Consider the following 20,209-nt stretch of genomic DNA (forward strand, 5'->3'; position numbering starts at 1 on the left):
CTGAAAGACAAAACCAAGGTCACAACAACATCTGTTGTAGCACTCCAATATGCTGACGACAACATCATCTGTGCGCATTCAGAATAAGACCTACTCGCCAGTCTAAACACCTTTGCAGAAGCATATGAGAAGCTTGGTCTGTCATTGAACATCAAGAAAACCAAAGTGCTCTTCTAGCAGTCACCAGCCAATCCCTCTCCAATGCCAGAAATACAGCTTAATGGTGTAACATTAGAAAATGTTGACCATTTCCGCTACCTTAGCAGCCATCTCTCCACAAAAGCCAACATCGACACCGAAATACAACACTGCTTGAGCTCTGCGACTGCAGCATTTTCCCGAATGAAGCAGAGAGTGATTGAGGACCGGGACATCCATAGGGATACCAACGTTCTTGTTTATAAAGCTATTGTCCTCCCAATCCTGCTATACGCTTGCGAGGCGTGGACAGTCTACAGATGTCACATGCAACTCCAGAAAATGCTGCAAATCTCTTGGGAAGACAAGCGGACAAATGTCAGCGTTCTGGAAGAAGCAAAGATCACCAGCAGTGAAGTGATGGTCCTCCGCCATCAGCTCCGCTGGACTGGCCACCATCTCCCAAATCAGTTGCTCTACTCCGAACTCAAGAATGGAAAACAGAATGTTGGTGGGCAAGAAAACAGATTGAATGATGGGCTCAAAGCCAACCTTAAAAACTGGCAAAGACACTGAGAACTTGGAAGCCCTGGCCCTTGAGTGCTCCAGCTGGAGGTCAGCTGTGACCAGCAGTGCTGTAGAATTTGAAGAGGCTGTTTAAACTCTTGAAAGATGATGCTATCAAGGTGTTGCATGCCATATGCCAGCAAATATGGAAAACACAAGAATGGCCATCGGATTGGGGAAAAAATCAACTTATCTCCCCATATCAAAAAGGGAAACACTGAAGCATGCCCAAACTTTTGTGCAGTGGCACTTATTTCACATGCCAGTAAGGTGATGCTCAAGATCCTGCACGGTAGACTCCATCAATACATGGAGAGAGAGTTGCCAGATGTACAAGCTGGGATTAGGAAAGGCAGAGGAAGGAGAGACCAAATTGCCAATATCCGCTGGATAATTGAGAAAGGCAGGGAGTTCAGAAAAACATCTATTTCTGTTTTATTGACTATTCTAAAGCCTTTGACTGTGTGTATCACAATAAATTGTAGCATGTTCTTGGTGTGTGGGGATACCAAGTCATTTTGTCTGTCTCCTGAGGAATCTGTATAAAGAACAAGTAGCAACGGTAAGAACAGGCAATGGAACAACCGACTGGTTCAGGATTGGGAAAGGAGTATGGCAGGGCTGTATACTTTTACCCAACCTATTCAACTTGTATGCAGAACACATCATGCGATGTGTGTGGCTTGATGAATCCAAGGCTGGAGTTAAAATTGCTGGAAAAAACATTAACAATCTTAGATATGCAGATGATGCCCCTTTGATGGCTGAAAGTGAGGTGGAGCTGAGGAGCCTTCTAACCAAGGTGAAAGAAAAAAGTGCAAAGGCTGGATTGCAGCTAAATATTTAAAAAAAACCAAGATGATGGCAACCAGACTGATTGATAACTGGCAAATAGAGGGAGAAAACGTGGAGGCCGTGAAAGACTGTATTTCTAGGTGCGAAAATTACTGCAAATGTGGAATGCAGCTGGGAAATCAGAAGACATTTCCTTCTTGGGAGTTGTTGTTGTTGTTGTTCATTCATTCAGTCACTTCCGACTCTTCATGACCTCATGGACCAGCCCACGTCAGATCTCCCTGTTGGCCATCACCACCCCCAGCTCCTTCAAGGTCAAGCCAGTCCCTTCAAGGATAACATCCATCCATCTTGCCCTTGGTTGGCCCTCTTCCTTTTTCTTTCCATTTTCCCCAGCATCATTGTCTTCTCTAAGCTTTCCTGTCTTCTCATTATGTAGCCAAAATACTTTATCTTTGCTTCTAATATCCTTCCCTCCAATGAACAGTCAGGCTTTATTTCTTGAAGTATGGACTGGTTTGATCTTCTCGCGGTCCAAGGCACTCTCAGGACTTTCCTCCAACACCACAGTTCAAAAGCATCTCTCTTCCTTTGCTCAGCCTTCCCTATGGTCCAGCTCTCACATCCGTAGGTGACTACAGGGAATACCATTGCTTTAACTATGCGGATCTTTGTTGTCAGTGTGATGTGTCTACTCTTCACTATTTTATCGATTTTGGTCATTGCTTGGAAGGAGAGCAATGACCAATCTCAATAAAAGAGTTAAGAGTAGAGATATCACACTGGCAACGAAGGTCCAGCATAGTTAAAGCAGTGTTATTCCCAGTAGTAATGAGAAGACAGGAAAGCTTGGAGAAGAGAATAATGCTGGGGAAAATGGAAGGAAAAAGGAAGAAGGGCGGATCAAGGGCAAGATGGAGGGATGTCATCCTTGAAGGGATTGACTCGACCTTGAAGGAGCTGGGGCACCCATGGCAGACAGACAGCTCTGGTGTGGGCTGGGCCAGGAGGTCATGAAGAGTTGGAAGCAACTGAACAAATAAACAACAATAGATTTGCACGTTCCCTTCAGCACCTCAGTGTCCTAGCCCATGTTTTCAACAGGAAAACAACAAACCAACCTATACAAGTCTTTTTTTTATTAATTTACAAAAAACTGGTTGAAAAAATACTGCTGGCCTGAGGTAACTTCTTCCAAGTTACTAACCAAAAATACAAACGAGGCCCAAATATATAAATTTGGCAATCTCTGTGCAATTTGACACTCCTTTCCCTGCTTTGGCTCAATGCTTTGGAATGGTGGGAGTTATAGTTTCACAAGGCCTTCACCAAAGGACAGAATCCCAGATTCCATGGCATCCATTCAACAGTGCAGACACACCCAGAGCTCACCAAAGAGAGACTATATTTAGGGATAGTTTCTTGAAGCAGGAAGTCCAAATGCAAATGGGAATGCCAAAGCTCACTGACCAGATCGCACAGTAGACTCTCTGTTGACTGGAACTCAAGCAACCGGCAAAAAATCGATCCAAGAATCCTTTAAATCAAAAGCTGTAAAAGATGGTTGCATTGCATTGAGTTTGTCCTCCTTGGCTTTTAGGGATTGTCTTTCAATATGAACCACAAGTCAATACAGAGTTTATACTAGTATGGCACAGTCTGAGTTAAGCCTATTTTAAAGAGTGACTCTCAAGCATCCAGAAATGCCCGTTCCCCAGCATCTACCACTCAATCTCATGGGAAGCCATGGGTTAACAAAAAGAGAGCCTCCTGTGCAGGTGCTTTTGTCTCCCCACCGCTCTTCCTGTGAGCGTTGTTTGGATGAGTCAGGCTTTGGGAACAAGGTCCTCCATCAAGGCTGCAAAGCGTGGCGTCTGCCCATGGCAACTCGGGTGCTGAATGGCAAGGTGCTACTAAAGCAAGACGCCTTCCTGCACAATGGCCTCGATTGCATAGCAAAGCCAAGGCAGCTCTAAACAGAGATGCTTACGCATCACATACAAATGCCTGTCAATGTCCATGTATGAAAGACCCACAGGACTGGCTTTCATTTTTGTTATTTTCCATTTGTGCTCAATCCCCGAGTACATGGCTGAGAGCAAATAGCAGATGTAGGGAATAATGCTGTTTATAGTTGCAAGTCACTCATATGAGATACATTTGTTAGCTTCCAGTTATTACAGTAGACTCTCAGGTTAACTGGCACCCAAGGGGGATTGGTAGATGCTGGATAAGGAGAGGCGAGTAATCATAACAACACTTTGCAACACAATTTTTGTTTCTGGGTTAGAAATGTCATTTCCTAATTGGCTCTTTCATAGAAACATGGGAAACATTTATTCAACTGCAAAACCTTTGTTTCTGTGGGACATCCTGCTAGAGAACTTGTTGCTATAGTTTTTCAATGAATATCTCATCGAGTCTCAACCAATTCAACATAGTTTGCAGCAGCCACAAAAACGAAGTTTCTGGAGTAGAACAATGACTTTCAAAGTACGGACTGCAATTAAACAGGAATAACACTTTCAAACCAGGAACAGAATATTTCTCAAATTGTGTTACATAGTATTATTATTATTATTATTATTATTATTATTATTATTTGAAACACAACAAGATGATTCCACAGCAAACGAGATCATTCTGCTGGCTGTTGTATTGGATCACATGTCAGACATTTCCCAGATGTCTAGGACTGTGTGAGGTATCTGCGAATAATGCGTGCAGATCCCAGTAAGGTGGCCTTCTGCAGCTGGCAGATGGTAATTTTGTCAGCGTCAATTGTATTTAAGTGCAGGCCAAGGTCTTTAGGCACTGCACCCAATTCCAATGAATCATCTGAGCAACGGTGTTATGTCTCTGCTTGTAGTCTGTCTACGCAATCTTCTTGTAGCACCTGAGGATATGATCTATTGTTTCATCTGCTTCCTTGCAGACTCAGAGTCTACATTTGGGATCTGTTATCGACTTTTCAATTCTGTCTTTGATGGCATTTGTCTAATGGGTTGCCAGAATCAGGCCCGCTGTCTCCTTTTTCAAAGTTCCATTTGTGAGCCACATCCATGTTTTTTCTTTGTCAATTTGGCTCTCAATTTTTCCCAGGAACTGTTCATGGAGAGCCTTCTTCAAATTGTGTTACTTATTATTATTATTATTATTATTATTATTATTATTCAGGGTTACTATTAAAAGTAGGCCTAATACTATACCCCATATTATGCCATACCTTAAACTTTGTATTGATGTGAGTGTTGTATATCAGCCTGAGATTGTGTCTGATATTCATGTTGATATTCATGATAGGAATGGGGATGATGTTCATGTTGATGTTTCATGAAGGGAATGGTGATGTTGATCTGGTTATTGGGCCAGGGTCTGGGGATGAAGGGTTGCTTGGGCCTGAATGGGGTTTGAAAGTGAGGCCAGAGAGATCTGAGTTGCTGCAAGAGGATTCTCAAGTTCCCAGAGTTTGGTAAGGCCTTTCGCCGCAGTTCCCTGGTCAATTATCTGAAAATGAAACTGATTTTGAGGTACCAGATGCAGGAGTTAATGATGGGAGTGAGACCTTGAACAGGAAAAGAAGTTTTAGTAAACAGAGACAGCAATTAAGATGCTCAGCTAGGCTTCAACAGAAGATAGATAGTAAACTGAAACTAATCCATTCCTAGCACTTTTGGAGTCAGGGAAGAGTTTATAAGTGATTTGTGAGGGACGATTGCTTTAGTTGAAGCAACGTCGGAATAACATCAAGTTTCAAGCACCAAGATCTGCCTAGCTCATGTTTTGCCTATGGGATATGCTTCTGTTTTGTTCATGGATTCAAGTGCCCAGGAGGGAGTCTCTCATTTGGTATCAGCCATTGGTTGAGGTGCTGGGTTTGAGCCTGCCACTTTTGGACTCTCGCTTGCTGAGGTGTTCCAGCGAGTGTCCCTGTAGATCTTAGAAAACTATTTCTAGATTTAAGTCGTTGACGTGCTGGCTGATACCCAAACAGGGGATGAGCTGGAGATGTCTCTGCCTTGGTCCTTTCACTATTGGCTGCTACTTCCCGGCGGATGTCAGGTGGTGCAATACCGGCTAAGCAGTGTAATTTCTCCAGTGGTGTAGGGCGCAGACACCCCGTGATAATGCGGCATGTCTCATTAAGAGCCACATCCACTGTTTTAGTGTGGTGAGATGTGTTCCACACTGGGCATGCATACTCAGCAGCAGAGTAGCACAGTGCAAGGGCAGATGTCTTCACTGTATCTGGTTGTGATCCCCAGGTTTATTTATTTATTTATTTCATTCACTTATACCCCGCCCTTCTCACCCCGGGGGGGACTCAGGGTTGTGCCAGTCAGCTTTCGTATGATATTGTTTCTGGCACCCACTTTTTGCTTGATGTTCAGGCAGTGCTTCTTGTAGGTAAGAGCACGGTCCAGAGTGACTCCCAGGTATTTGGGTGCGCTGCAATGCTCCGGTGGGCGAATTGGAAGGCACTGAACAGACTGCGCTCTGGCACCACGAGATGCAGAGCCAACCTTCAGAAATGGGGCTACAAAGTGGAATCCTCGACATGCGAGTGTGGAGAAGAGCAAACCACTGACCACCTGCTGCAATGCAACCTGAGCCCTGCCACATGCACAATGGAGGACCTTCTTGCAGCAACAGCGGAAGCACTCCAAGTGGCCAGATACTGGTGAAAGAACATTTAACCAACTACCAAACTCACAAGTTTTGTATTTTGTCTGTTTGTTTGCTTTGTTCTGTTAGAAATGTAATATAATGGACTGGTTGCTCTGACACGACAAATAAATAAAAATAAATAAAAATGGATTCAAGTGCCTAGTTTCATGGGTTTTTATTGGACTCTTTGTGTTGCATGAAACCCCCCTGGGCAAAATTATTGTTTGTTTCTTTCATGCCTGCAGCAGGGAGTTCCAAAGACTGCAGGCACTTAAAGTGTACTTGTTTGGCTCTGCACATGTTCAGACAATCAGAAAACTAGCTGCAGACTGCCTATGATCCCTTAATAAATTGGTTACCCTGAACTCTGTGCTTCTCTTGTCCTCTCCTTGCTGTAATGTATCTTTTCCAGCTATCATGTACCTCTCCTTGCTGCAATTCAGCCTTTCCTCTTTTCTTCTCTTTCCGGATAGCTGGTTCCCTCATTAGAAAGCCTTTGATAGTTTAACACCTCTCTGCTCTTTGTATTTCTCTCCTGCCATCCTCTCTGTCTCAGAGCACACTCTCTGGTCTGTTTTGGGACCTAACTCAACCCAGGGATTCTGAAGACTATGTTTTCCAAGCCTGAGAAACTACGACGCCCAGGACTGCTGTTAAAAAGAACTCTTTACCTACTGAATAATCATATGTTCTAAAGTTGTTTTCCTTATATGTTCGCATCCTTGCAATGTGTGACCTTCCTGCCTTTCTGTCCCCCAAAAAGCCCAGTCTGCATGTTCCCCTTTCCCCAGTATGGAATTGTATTATTTCTATGAATTTTCCCTTCCTCCTGCCTTGATCTACATACAAGTTAGCCTGGCTAGGATATCTGTACGCACTTGGGAAAACTATGTCTCTCATGTGCATGAAAAATGCCCTAAAAATTCTGCGCCTTTTCCTATGTGTTCCTATGGTATGTTACTAATATATTTTGTGCTTCTGAGATTTCCTGTTCCTTTCCCTGGATGGGAAACTGTATTCCTGACCCCCAAAAGGAAGTCCTGCATCCCATGTGATCATACAGACTGCGAGAAAAGACTCCAAGCTGGGGATTTCTTCAATCAATTCCCAGCCTCACCCATATTATGGACATTATCTAGACATATGTAACACAATAGCCCAATGGACAGGACAAGATGGCCCCATTGCCTTTTCCTGCCCGCCTTGGGGGAAGTAGCTACTCTTCACAATGCGCCTTTGTGTGCGGGACCTCTCGCCTGTTTTGAGCTACCATGATTCAGGGCCACTGCCCTGGGTTGGCCCCCTGATGGGGCTCTGCCATGACCATCCGGCACACAATAAACTTTTCCTGGGTAGGGCTAAGTGCCCTCAATCATTTTTATTATTTTTCCTGTTGAATAAAGGGTAACCCATTCACTGCCACTCAACGCCCTTTGTCTCTTCACAAGCTGACTATTCTGCAAAGACCCCTTTTTGTGATTGGTCAGGATTGGGAGACTTGTCCAATGGACTTTGCTATAGATGATGTTGCTGCAGTGGGAAATTTGAAATTATTGTGTATAAAAGAGGCTGTATTTCTGTATACGGGCTATTCCAGCTTCTTTGTCAGTTTATCACAAGCTAGGATCTTATCTGCAGATAATAAAATCTTCCTTGGCTGAAATTACCTTCTCACCTTGCTGCTGGATGATTTTAATTGGGGCTGATCTGTATGCTTGCCACAGCAGGGACTCACAGAAAAGGGGCAGCTCAGACTTATCACTTGTCTGGGTGTCTGCCAACAGGCTTCTTCCTGGTCTCACTGCCAGAGGTTGCCTCCTAAATTGGGGCCAACATTTGTTCCTGTCTTCCTTTGTATCAATTGGATTACTTTTTACTGTGGATTACTTTTTACTGCTTTAGCTACATATATTCCTAAATAAACTGCTTGCTGATTTTACCCAGCTGGTGTGGTGTTTAAAGTCAGAGGTGATTCTGCTCTGGAGTACGGCAGTGAGATTCATACTGAAAGACAGACACTAAAAGCAAATAAAGGCAAACTTAGGGTCTTTCCACACAGCCTTATATCCCAGGATAGCAAGGCAGAAAATCCCACAATATCTACTTTGAACTGGGTTATCTGAGTCCACACTCAGATAATGTGGGATTTTGCTGCCTTGATATTCTGGAATATAGGGCTGTGTGCCCTGAATGTTAGGTTTCTGCAAAAAATGTACTTTAATTGTATTCAAAGCATTATGCCTTTGATTTTTTATAAAAAAAAAAGTTGCTTGAGAGTTCTGGTTAATTGAGGTTGCATCTTGCTAGTCATTAATATGATAAACATTAATTTACTTCCAGTTATTGCAGTAGATTCACAAATAAACCAGCACCCAATGGGATTGGTAGATGCTGGATAAGGAGAGGTGGAATAATAATAATAATAATAATAATAATAATAATAATAATAATAATAATAATAACAACTTTCTGATTACTTCAGAGCTACTATTGAAAGTGGGCCTAATACTATACCCCATACTATGCCATACCATAAATTTTGCATTCACTTGAGATTCATATTAAAAGACAGTAACTAAAAGCAAATGAAGACATACTTAATGTCACCTTTCTGCTAAAAAATTATTTTAATTGTATTCAAAGCATTATGTATTTGGTTTTTTTTGTTTTTGTTTTTTTGCGGTTGCTTGAAAGTTCTGGTTAACTGAGGCTGCATCTAATGCAGCTTGACACCACTTTAATGCTCTGATTAATCTTAGGGATCATGAGTGGTTGGAGCATTATTTGATAGAGGACACAAGAAACTTTGTCAAGCTACAACTCCGAGGAACCCATAGCACTGAGCCATGGTAAAGTGGTGTCAAACTGTTTTAATTCCACAGTGGAGATGCACCCCAAGAGTCTGCTCTAGTTATATTTCTGTGGGTTGGTTATTATAGAACAGAAGAAGGGGGGCGTTGCACTCATCTCCTGCCAGACTACTGGCTGGCCATATAGTGATACTTGTCACACTCTTTAAGCATAGCAGAAAACTGACCAGAAATAAATTGCATTGAATTTGGAAAGGGATTATACTATATCATGAATAAGTCTAGAGATCAGGTCATAAGAAATAGAATACAAATGTTATACAGTATGTAAATCTAGAAGGATTGTCTCCAAAAGGATTAATATGTGAAAGAAAATAATCCTTGTGGCGGTGGAGGGAATTGTAACGGTTGTGTTCGTGTATGTCCTAAAATAATATATATATATATAGAGAGAGAGAGTTTGGAAAGGGATGCCCACCTCATCTGAAAAATACAAAAGGCAGACATGAACATTGTCATTCAAACACATATTTTTTATTCTTTAAGCAAAAAGTCACAGCCACAGTTACATCATTTCAAGGAAAATCATCTCCATCACTCATTCGCCTGGGGCAAAATGGCTACCCCATGGCAAAAAGCAATCAATTTGTTAAGAGCATTTCCCCCTTTACCATTTTGGCATGTTACAAAATCCACAAATGGAGCAAGCGATTGCATTGCTTGTCATGGCACAGGCGTTTTGTTGTCAAATGCACACATAGCATAGGTTTAGTTCTAGGTGGGTTCTACAACAAAATATATCCCAAGTAAAGCAAGGACTCCCACTTTGCCTTAGCCAGTATAACCGTTAGACACATTACATCCTTGAAGGGGACAGGTCACATTGATTGAGTGATATTTGTGCCTTCTTTTTCCAACTGAGTTACAATTTAAAACCTACTGAGGTAAATCAGGACCTACTGGTCTTTTACAGATTGGCAAAACTTTCTCACTCTGGTCAATAAAATAGCAGCAAATTTCATATTTCAAGAACCCCTTTCACAACCAAAGTTGGCTCAATAGTACCTGCTAGAATTGCAAGGGTAGTGTTGTATAATGTAAGTATAACATGACAGAATTTCGACAAAGGTGCTTGTAAATGAAGTGCATTAAGTTCCCTGACTTACAGACGTTTACAAGGTGAGTCTTCCATTTGTAATCCCCCATGTTTTCTACTAGTTATGGGACAAGGTGAGAGATATGTATGTATGTATGTATGTATGTATGTATGTATGTATTTGTAGTCCTGAACTAAAGCGTACCTAAAAAATTGCTTAGCAGCACCTTCTTGAAGTCTTCCAACAAGGGAAAGCTACCTCACCTTATAAACAAATAGTTCCATTCTCAGTCTGCTCTCACTCTCAAGAGATTTCTCCTAATGTTCAGCCAAAAGCCCTCCTCTCTAATGGCCATTCAATCTAGTTCTGCCATCTTAAACATATCCTTGCTCTCTTTTGAGACACTCCCACAGGTATCAGAAGATGGCCACTGTCTCTCCACTTCCTTTTCCAAGCTAAAAAGCTTTCTCCAACCTTATTTTATTCATTTGTTTCCTTTCTTTCTATCCCACCTTTCTCCCAACATGGCAGCTTGACATGATTTGCTTTCCATGCCCCAATTTGTTCATATATTTCTTAAATTGTGGTACCCAAAATTGCTGCCATGCACCAGCTGAGGATGATTAGGAGGGGAATGGTATTGGTTTAGGTACTTGAAGAGAGCTGTCACTGATCTCTTCTCCAGACTAAACTGTACTCAAATTTCTTCCAAGGATTTGTCTTCCTGCATCACTCTACCATCTTATTATTTGAAGCACTCCCTCATCTTGATATTCATCTAGTGCTGAAGGTCCCAGAAGAGAGAATCTGACTCAAAAGGGAGGATCTTAAGCATCTGTTGCTTGCTTATGGCCACAAGAGAAATAAAGCCCTTCTGGTTGCTTCCATTCACCTGCAAATGCACATGATGATGCAACAGACAAGGAAGCATCCACTACAGTTCCCAAGAAAAATCCCTATGAGACAAATGGGACTGTGGTCAAGATATATAAGCCCACCCCCTTTTTTTCTCCAGCCTTTCCTGGTGCTCAAGGTATTTCTTGCCCACTGAAGCTCATTCCTAAATCATCTTGATTCTATATCATGCTATAAATGAAGAACCCACTGTACTCCTGTCCTCCTCATCTAGACTTGTTTCCCGTATTGTGGGTTTGAAGTTACAAACTCCCTGTCCAGCACAAAGACAGAGGAAAGAATCAAAAGCAGGAGAGCCACAACATGTAGGACAAAACAAGCAAAAGATCGAAACTTGACTTGGAGCACTGCACGAGCTGGCTGCCAAAAGGATTAGTTCCTCCTGGCCTAGGTCTGGATGGAGTCATCTGGCGAGGGCGGCTTGGTTTTTCACATAGAATATGGAGAACTCCCTTTATGCGGTGTGTTCTTCTTCTCTTTTGATCTCATGCAGCGAAATTTCAGCAGACACTCTCACAAGGGAGTCTGAAACAAAAGCACAAAAGGAAAGTCATAGCCAAAGTATGGCCAAGAGATACGCCATGCCAGTGAGGTGACTTGTCCCCCCCCCCCCCCCGCTTTTTAAACTTGGTGGCATCCTATTAGTGAGTTATGATGGCATAAGCCCAGGTTTTACACCATCATAGTCGCCCCCTGGGCTGAGAGTGGCGGTAAATAAGTGCAAGTAATAAATAAATAAATAAATAAATAACCTACTTTTTGTAAAACAATAATTTTTATTGAAAACCAAGCGCATTTTCAAAAAGAATTAAAAGATTTGGGCAAAAGGGAGAGGTAGTCCAAAAGGGAAAGAGTGTAGGGAAAGGAAAGAAAGAAAGTGAAGAAGAAGAAGAAGAAGAAGAAGAAGAAGAAGAAGGGGACTAAAGAATAAGGAATAAAGGATTGTTGAAACTTCCATCTACTTTGAGGAGGTCTGTTCACTGTCCATTTCAAAAAAGAAAGAAAAATAAAAGTTCTCAATTTCCTGCATCCCCCTTTTCTTTAAATATTCTTTATTATGTAATTACATAATACAAAGATAAAATTTAAAAACACAGTGCAAAACACAAACAGAGGCGAGGTAAAGGGAAAGGAGATGAGGATGGAGGAGAAAAAAAAGGGGGGGGGGAGAGAAAAAATAGAAAAGAAAAAGAGCGAAATATTGGTTCCACTTCTGGGATCCTTCCTGGAGGTTTTTTTTCTTCCTTTTCCTTCTTCTTCAACCTTTGTATTTCTTCTTATCTCTTTTTCTCCCTTTCTTTTGTAGAATCTCCTTCTTTGTGTGTGGATGGTTTCTATTATTTTATTTGTCTTACTTAATTTTTCTTACTTAAAAGTATTCAGTGATCAGTGTCCAATCCATCTCTTTTTGTATATTTTCTTTATATTGTGGTATCAAGTAGGTTAGTCTGTCCATATTTCATAATCATATTTCATAATCTTCTTATTCCAATTTTCAATTTTAGGTATTTCACTTTTTCTCCATAATCTCACATAGCATATTCTTGCAGCTGTTGTTAATAAGAAGAGAAGCTTGTCTATGTTACTGTCCAATTTTTGTTCATTAATTCCTAATAAAAATATTTCTGGTTTGAGTGGTAGCTTTATTTTTAATATTTTTGCATATTTTCAAGTATTTTCTTCCAAAATGCTTTTTTACATGACCACCACATGTGGTAGAATGTTCCTTCCACTTCCTCACACTTCCAACATTTCGCGTTTATATTTTTATAATATTTTCCTAGTTTATGTGGCGTCATGTACCACCTGTGGAACATTTTTACCCAATTTTCTTTTAGTTCATATGCGCATGTGTGTTTCAATTTTTAATTCCAAATCGTCTCCCACTCATCTATTCCTATTGGTCTTCCAATGTTTTTCACCCACTTAATCATGCATTCTTTTACTCCTTCTTCTTCTGTGCTCCACTTCTGTGCTTTTACTCCTTCTTCTGTGCTCCACTTCTTCTGTGCTCCACTCCAGGATTTTTTTGTATATTTTAGTTATTGTTTTATTTTCCGTTCTCATTATTTTGTCCCAAATGGTCTCCGTCATTAAGAAGCCTTTTTCTTTGTCTTTGATGAAGTGTTCTTTTAAGAACAATATAAGTTCTCCATTTCCTGCATCCCCTTTTTCTCATATGTCTTGGTCTTTTCTATAATTATATTATTATCTTTAACTTCTCTTGCTTCAAAAATTCTTTAATAGGTTTCCAGCCCATTTGGGACTTTAATTTTCCTTGATATTGTGTCATCAACTGAGTTAACTTGTTCATGTTCATAATTTCAGTTATTTTAACTAGCCATTGTTCAATCGAAGGTCTTTCTTTTATTATCCAATTCTTGGCATATACTATTCTGGCTGCTGTGACCAAATAATTGAAAAGTATCTCTTTATTTCTCTCTTCTTCTATATCCAGCATTCCCAGTAAAAAAAATATTCAGGTTCCAATTTCACTTTTATGCATAACGTTTTCTGTATCTTCTCCTGGACCTCTCTCCAAAATTTTCTCGCAACTCCACACGTCCACCACATATGGAAGAAGGTGCCAATGTGTGACTCACATTTCCAACACTTATTTTGTACAGTTTTGTAACACTTAGACCATTTCTGTGGGGTGATGAACCACTGGTACATCATTTTACACCATTTTTCCTTTAGTTCATATGCATAGGTATATTTTAATTTATGATTCCACATTTTTTCCCAATCTTCCATCTTTATTGTCTGACCTATATTTTTTGCCCATTTTGTCATACATTCTTTAATTTGTTCTATTTCGGTGGCCCATTCTAACAATTTCTTCGAAAGTTTTGTAATTACTTCTGGGACAGAACAATGCAAATAGAAAAGAAAGTAATATCGTACTCTACTTTTTGATGACTACGAAAAGAGACACATTGTGACCTTTACACAATACAACCACAGTGTGCTACATGAACCATCAAAGAGGCACACATTCTTCACTTTTCTGGACTTAGTGATCATCCCGTGAAACTGGTACATCCGGGGACAGATTCATCCAGTCAGCATCCATCCAGCAGGGGCAATATACTGGCAGGTGGTTTGAGTCAGGATCAAGATCTTCGGCATGAATGGACTCTTCTGAGCCAAGCCTTCAAACTTATTACTAGGACATGGGGATGTCCTCAGATAAACCTCTTTGCTATGGCAACTAACAAAAAAAAGTCACATAAATTGTTCCAGAGCAAGAAAAGGTCATGATTCTCTGGGGGATGCATTTTTTCAAATGTACTTTCCCCCCTTTGACAGGAAAAACAGAAGTGAAAATTAGCAGGGCAAGGCAGATGCCATTGTAGTCACAGTCTACTGGCCAAGACAATCTTGGTTTGCCATCAACCTTCACATTTTCGACAATTGGCAATGCAATGGGTCTTTGGTCGCTGAATTGGACTTGGATATGGCAATTTGGTTGATAATAATGTTTTAAATGGATTTTAACCTACTGTTTTTATCTACTCTGCTATGTCATGTTGTGTCGTGTTTTTGTATGTGTTCGCATCGAATTGTTGCCGTTGTAAGCTGCCCTGAGCCCCCCCTCAGGGGTTGAGAAGGATGGGGTACAAATATCTGAAATAATAATAAATAATAATAACTATCTGACTAATAAAGTTATACAATACTAAAGATAATGGACAAAAACACATTATGGAGTAGTGCTGCGTGATTTGGGGTCTTTTAGGGATGTTTTTGTCCTGCTGAAAAGTTAAGGATCCTCCCTTCTCTGCAACATCCCAATCCCCCTTCTTTCTCTGTGGCTCATTTTGACTTCGGTTTTACAGGTACTGACCACCCCTACAGTGGGGGTAAACCCCAAATGCGTAACATATATGCCAAAGCCATAACTTACTTCCAGAAAACCTTGGAGGACTGTCATTTCGCATGCTCCGATAAAAAGCAGGCTCCTCAGTTGCTTCCATTGTTTGATTTTCTTCTGAGTCCATCAGTACAAGGATGCCACTTCCACCTCGATTCCTATAATTAGGAGGACAGCAAGCCCCAAGAATGGTCAAAGGTACCTTTTCCTGCCTCCTTTCACTGGCCCTCCAATAGTTGACTGACTGAAACTTTCATCAGACTTTTGTTTTTCCATAGTTGTACCAAGGCTTTTGGCAGAGGATGCTTTTCTTCAGCAAAGGTGCCTCTAGCACAGTGTTTCTCAACCTTCCTAATGCTGCAACCTCTTAGTGAGTTCCTCATGTTCCAGTGACCCCCAAACATAACATTATTTTCATTGCTACTTCATAACTAATTTTGCTAATGTTATGAATCGTAATTTAAGTATCTGATATGCAGGATGTATTTTCATTCAATGCACCAAATTAGGAACAAATACCCCATACTCCCAAATTTGAATACTGGTAAGGTTGAGGGGGATTGATTTTGTCATTTGAAAGTTGTAGTTGTTGGGATTTATAGTTCACCTACAATCAAATAGCATTCTGAACTCCACCAATGATGGAATTGAACCAAACTTGGTACACAGGACTCCCACAACCAACAGAAAATACTGGAAGGGTTTCGTGGGCATTGACCTTGAGTTTGGGAGTTGTAGTTCATCTACATCCAGACACTCAAACAATGATGGGTCTGGACCAAACTTGGCACACATACACAATATGTCCAAATGTGAACAGTGGTGGAATTTGGAAAAACTAGACCTTAACATTTGAGAGTTGTAGTTGCTGGGATTTACAGTTTACCTACAATCAAAGAGCATTCCTAATTCCATCAATGATGGAATTGAACCAAACTTGGCACAGAGAACTCCCATTCCAACAGAAAATACTGGAAGGGTTTGGTGGGCATTGACTTTGAGTTTTGGAGTTGTCATTCTCCTACATCCAGACAGCACTGTGGACTCAAACAATGATGGATCTGGCCCAAACTTGGCAATGGGCCAAAGTGGTTCCTAAGACCATCAGATATATGTGTTTTTTGATGGTTTTCGGTGACCCCTCTAACACCCCCCTTGCGACCCCCCCCCCCCGGGTCCCAACCCCCAGGCTGAGAAACACTGCTCTAGGATAACAGCACATCTGAGCTCATAAGAAGTTACCTGATACCATTCTAGTATTCATGCATTTAGCCTAGACTTCCAGGAGTTCTCCAAGTTCTCAAGGCAGACAGTTTTACTTACTAGTACATTAAAACATTTATGTAAAACAATTGTTAAAAGTCTGTTAAAATGAGGATAATGATAGATTTTTTTAAAAAAAATCCCCATTCATTCCCATATCCACAAGGATGAGGAATGTAAGGCCTTCCACGTGTCGTTGGACTGCAGATACCATCAACCTTTACCACTGCCCATACTGGCTAAGTCTGATGGATTCTGCAGTCCCCCAAGATCCAGAAGTAATTTGTTCCCCACAGTTGTTGGAACTGGAACTGGCCAGAGTCTGTACTTGGGGACTTCTATGCGCAGATTCCTAATTTATCACTAAACAGCAAGTTCTCTGACTGAAGGAAAACTCTGATCTCAAATGTATATCCTGTCATCAAAACGTTTTCTAAGAATCTAGAAAGAAAGTGGTCTATCTAGTCCAGTAACAGCAGTGGCTCTTTGCGGTTTTGGGCAGAGATTTCCCTCACTGAACCTTTTCGCATGCAAAACATTAGCTCTTTCACCCCTGGATCATGCATGAAGTTGTATCTTTTCCATTCAAGCAAGGTACATACCTGCGCATGTAGGCTGGAAGGGAGAAAAAGAGAAAAGACAATTTAACTAACAATTAAACAATTGTTTATTTGGATACAAAGCCAAATCAAGGCTTATTGCTGCCTGAAGAAATGGATGGGACAGCATTCCCCGTGTTATATGTGCAGAAGCTGACTGGCTGACAACTGACATAAGTGCTGGCTGACTGGGTAGCCTCCTCCGCCATACTTGCAGGTCGGTTAAGGGTGTGCAGGTGAGATTGTGTGGCACACAGCTCTAGCCTCTTAGAGAAGAAGGTAGTGGGGCTCCGGAGGAGAGGCTTGGAAGTTATCATTGCCACCCAACATTGGTCTTTGAAACCAGACTGAAATCAAGCAGGTGATGCAATTTTAAAGGGCACTTGGCCTTTACCGCCTTTTCCGTTATATTTAGGAGACCAGTTTCATGACATTTCAAAATTGGATCTCATGTCAGCCTTTGACAAGCAATGTGAAGAGATCTTGCCATTTGAAAACAGCCCATCAAATGGTCAAAGAGGTCAATCTGTCTTGTCCTCATACCTGTAGTTTTATATTTATTTCAGTGTCTAGGAAGGTGATGATGGAACAGGGGGAAAGGGAGGGGAGATGGTCAACTATCATACTAATGGGCCATGGGAGAGAGAATAGGGAAGGAAAATACGTTCCAACTACTAGGCAATACTACTCATTTTGATCACTGTCCACACTATTCCTTAAACTTAGTGCCTTAAACTAAAGGCACTTCCACACAGCCCTATATCCCAGAATATCAAGGTAGAAAAGCCCACAATATCTGCTTTGAACTGGGGGCCCTTCTACACAGCTCTATATCCCAGGATATCAAGAGATAACCCAGTTCAAATCAGATATTGTGGGATTTCTGTCTTGTTATTCTGGGATATAGGGCTGTGTGGAAGAGACCTTCGTTATCTAAGGGCCCTTCCACACAGCCCTATATTCCAGGATATCAAGGCAGAAAATCCCACATTACCTGAGTGTAGATTCAGATAACCCAGTTCAAAGCAGATATTGTGGAATTTTCTGCCTTGATCTTCTGGGATATAGGGCTGTGTGGAAGGGCCCTAAAACACATTACTTTGCTGGCATAGGAAAGAGAGTTAGAAACTGGAGAACTAGGAGCAGAAACATCTCTCTCTCTCCCCCATCCCACTCTACCAACCCCTTTTCTCCCCCCCCCCTTCTCTTAGGACTAGGGAGGTCAGGTTTTCAAAAAAGGAATAAGGGACATTCAAGACTGCTCAAGACATGAAAGTGGCCTATATACAGCCTGCCTCTTGAGAAGAGGCATCTCTTTAAAGTTCCAGACTCCTGTGGGATCTCAAATCTCATAGGAACCACCAAATCCCCAAAATCTAAAACCCTGGAAAGGGGAGGGACTCTATCGCCTCCAGGCTCAGCACACTGCGCAACCTGGAAGACAAAGACCAGCTGCCAGCCATGCTCAGAACTGATGACACCCACCTACCCACCCACATTTGGCATGCAATTTGAAAATGCAGACTTTGGGGCATTCTCCTTAATGCTCATACGGTAAAAGCTTTCTGGCCCTTATAATAAGGAAGACTCTTGAGACACCACTTAGCACCTACCCTCAAAAAGGATTTCTGTTAAACAAAAGGTCTGCTCCCTATTTTGAGACATTGCTTTGATGTTTGTTTGTTTTTTTGTGACTCCATCCCACTCTCGCTTCTTCTAATAGACCAACATGCGTCCCCGTAATTTGCTTTTCCCAGAATAATTATCTAAGCTCCTCTTACCTTTGGGGCCCAAATGGGGTCCAGCAAATATGATGATTCCAGAAATGACCAGAACGCCCACAAGCAATAGGATGACAATGGCTCCCAAAACGATTGCAACCTTCGTTGGCTCTGGGAAGAAAGCAACCATGATATGATATCTGGAGTCAGGTTAGTTTTTCCCAACCTGGCATCCTCTGGGCATGTGAAACTACAACTCCCATGATGTCCCGTCCCTCCAACTTTTTTTTAATGTGTCAGAAGTGACTTGAGCAACTGCAAGTTACTTCTGGTGTGAGGGAATTGGCCGTCTGCAAGAACGTTGCCCAGATGTTTTGATGTTTTGCTACACTTGTGGGAGGCTTCTCTCATGTCCCTGCATGGGAAGCTGGAGCTGACAGAGGGAGCTCATCCGTGTTCTCCCTGGATTCGAACCTACAACCTGTTGGTCTTCAGTCCTGCCAGCACAAGGGTTTAACCCACTGTGCCACCGGAGGCAACTGGAGAGAATGAAGGTTGTATTCCAACATATCCAGAAGTGGGGTGCCAAATTGGGGAAGTCTGGCATACATGTTTATTTTTAAATCCATGCTGCTATTTAAATTAAACAGCTTATGAATCAAGAACAACTAAAGTGAGATCGCAACACGTTACAATGCATCCTCTTATTGCAATGGGGATGATGCAGTGTGAAATGGTGCCAATGGGTGCCAGCCCACCAGCCATGCCCACTTCCAAGTTATTTTTTCTTTGGGTGAGCCTGCCATAGATTCTTGTGCTCCTTAGATGTGCCTGTTTGCACCAATCGCTCTCTCTCAACCTGACCTGCCTCACAGGGTTGTTGGGAGGATAAGTCAGGAAGAAGAGCTATACATGCACCTCTGAGCTCACTACAGGAAATGCAGGAGAGAAAGGGAACAAATCCATAAACCATGGAAAGCAAGTGTATGGCAAGACATTGTGTAATGGCAGGGTTAGGACCACCCCAAAGGCCTTCTTTCCCCTTATCCACACATGCCTGCTACACACTATGACTGTCCAGGCTTGAACTTCCTATAGTTCACAGACTTTGGGAAATACATTTTACTCTCTTGTGTGCCATAGCCAGGGCATGTAAGTACATTTCAGGTACACACTTGGGCGACATTGTCTAGCAGGAAAATTACAGGTACAGTGAGGCGTGGATTGGCTGAGACACTAGAATTGTCTGCAGACATTGCCACTGTTCATGTCCCTGCTTCTGTATAGAACGTCCCTAAGCGCACTGCAGTTCCAACGTCTGTCTCTTACTGGCCACGATGAGTTGAAGGTACACCTCCTTCATCCCCAGGGGGTTCTCAACCTTGCAGATGTAGTAGCCCTGGTCTGTGGCTTGGGAGCAGTTCTGGATGACAAGGGTGGAGACGTTGCCGTCTTGGTTGACGAGAAACCTCCCGCCAGAATGGATCGTAGCCTTGGGCTGGGATGCATTGCGTAGCCAGGTGATTTGGCCTGGTGGGTTGCCAGCGGTTGACTGGCAGGTCAGAATGGCAGTTCCTCCTGCGAAGCAGGTTCGCAGTGGGTCAGACATGACTGCAGGTCTTTCTAAGCCGGGAAGAAAGCAAATGACAGGTTGAAAACAGGTTGCATGGAGTGTAGGACTGGCTCCTCAGAAGACACAATGAGACAGCTGGGGTTGTAAGAAGCCATTGAAAGCCTCGACTATGTGTGCCATGTGGCC

At 42.0% G+C, this 20,209-nt stretch overlaps 1 protein-coding gene across 1 annotated transcript in view; it reads right to left on the reverse strand.

Moving 5' to 3' along the window:
- Positions 1–9,490: 9,490 nt before the first annotated feature.
- The window catches only part of VSIG10 (V-set and immunoglobulin domain containing 10), a 43,726-nt gene continuing 33,007 nt past the window's right edge, over positions 9,491–20,209 (reverse strand). Inside the window, exons 5-9 of the mRNA XM_060785464.2 lie at positions 19,780–20,073; positions 18,511–18,621; positions 16,733–16,745; positions 14,901–15,025; positions 9,491–11,515 (exon numbers count right to left, since the gene is read on the reverse strand). Of these exons, the coding sequence (XP_060641447.2) occupies positions 11,445–11,515; positions 14,901–15,025; positions 16,733–16,745; positions 18,511–18,621; positions 19,780–20,073 (614 nt within the window). The 3' untranslated portion in view covers positions 9,491–11,444. The remainder of the gene's footprint in view (positions 11,516–14,900; positions 15,026–16,732; positions 16,746–18,510; positions 18,622–19,779; positions 20,074–20,209) is intronic.

Source organism: Anolis sagrei, chromosome X (assembly GCF_037176765.1).
Source record: "Anolis sagrei isolate rAnoSag1 chromosome X, rAnoSag1.mat, whole genome shotgun sequence".
Taxonomy (NCBI): domain Eukaryota; kingdom Metazoa; phylum Chordata; class Lepidosauria; order Squamata; family Dactyloidae; genus Anolis; species Anolis sagrei.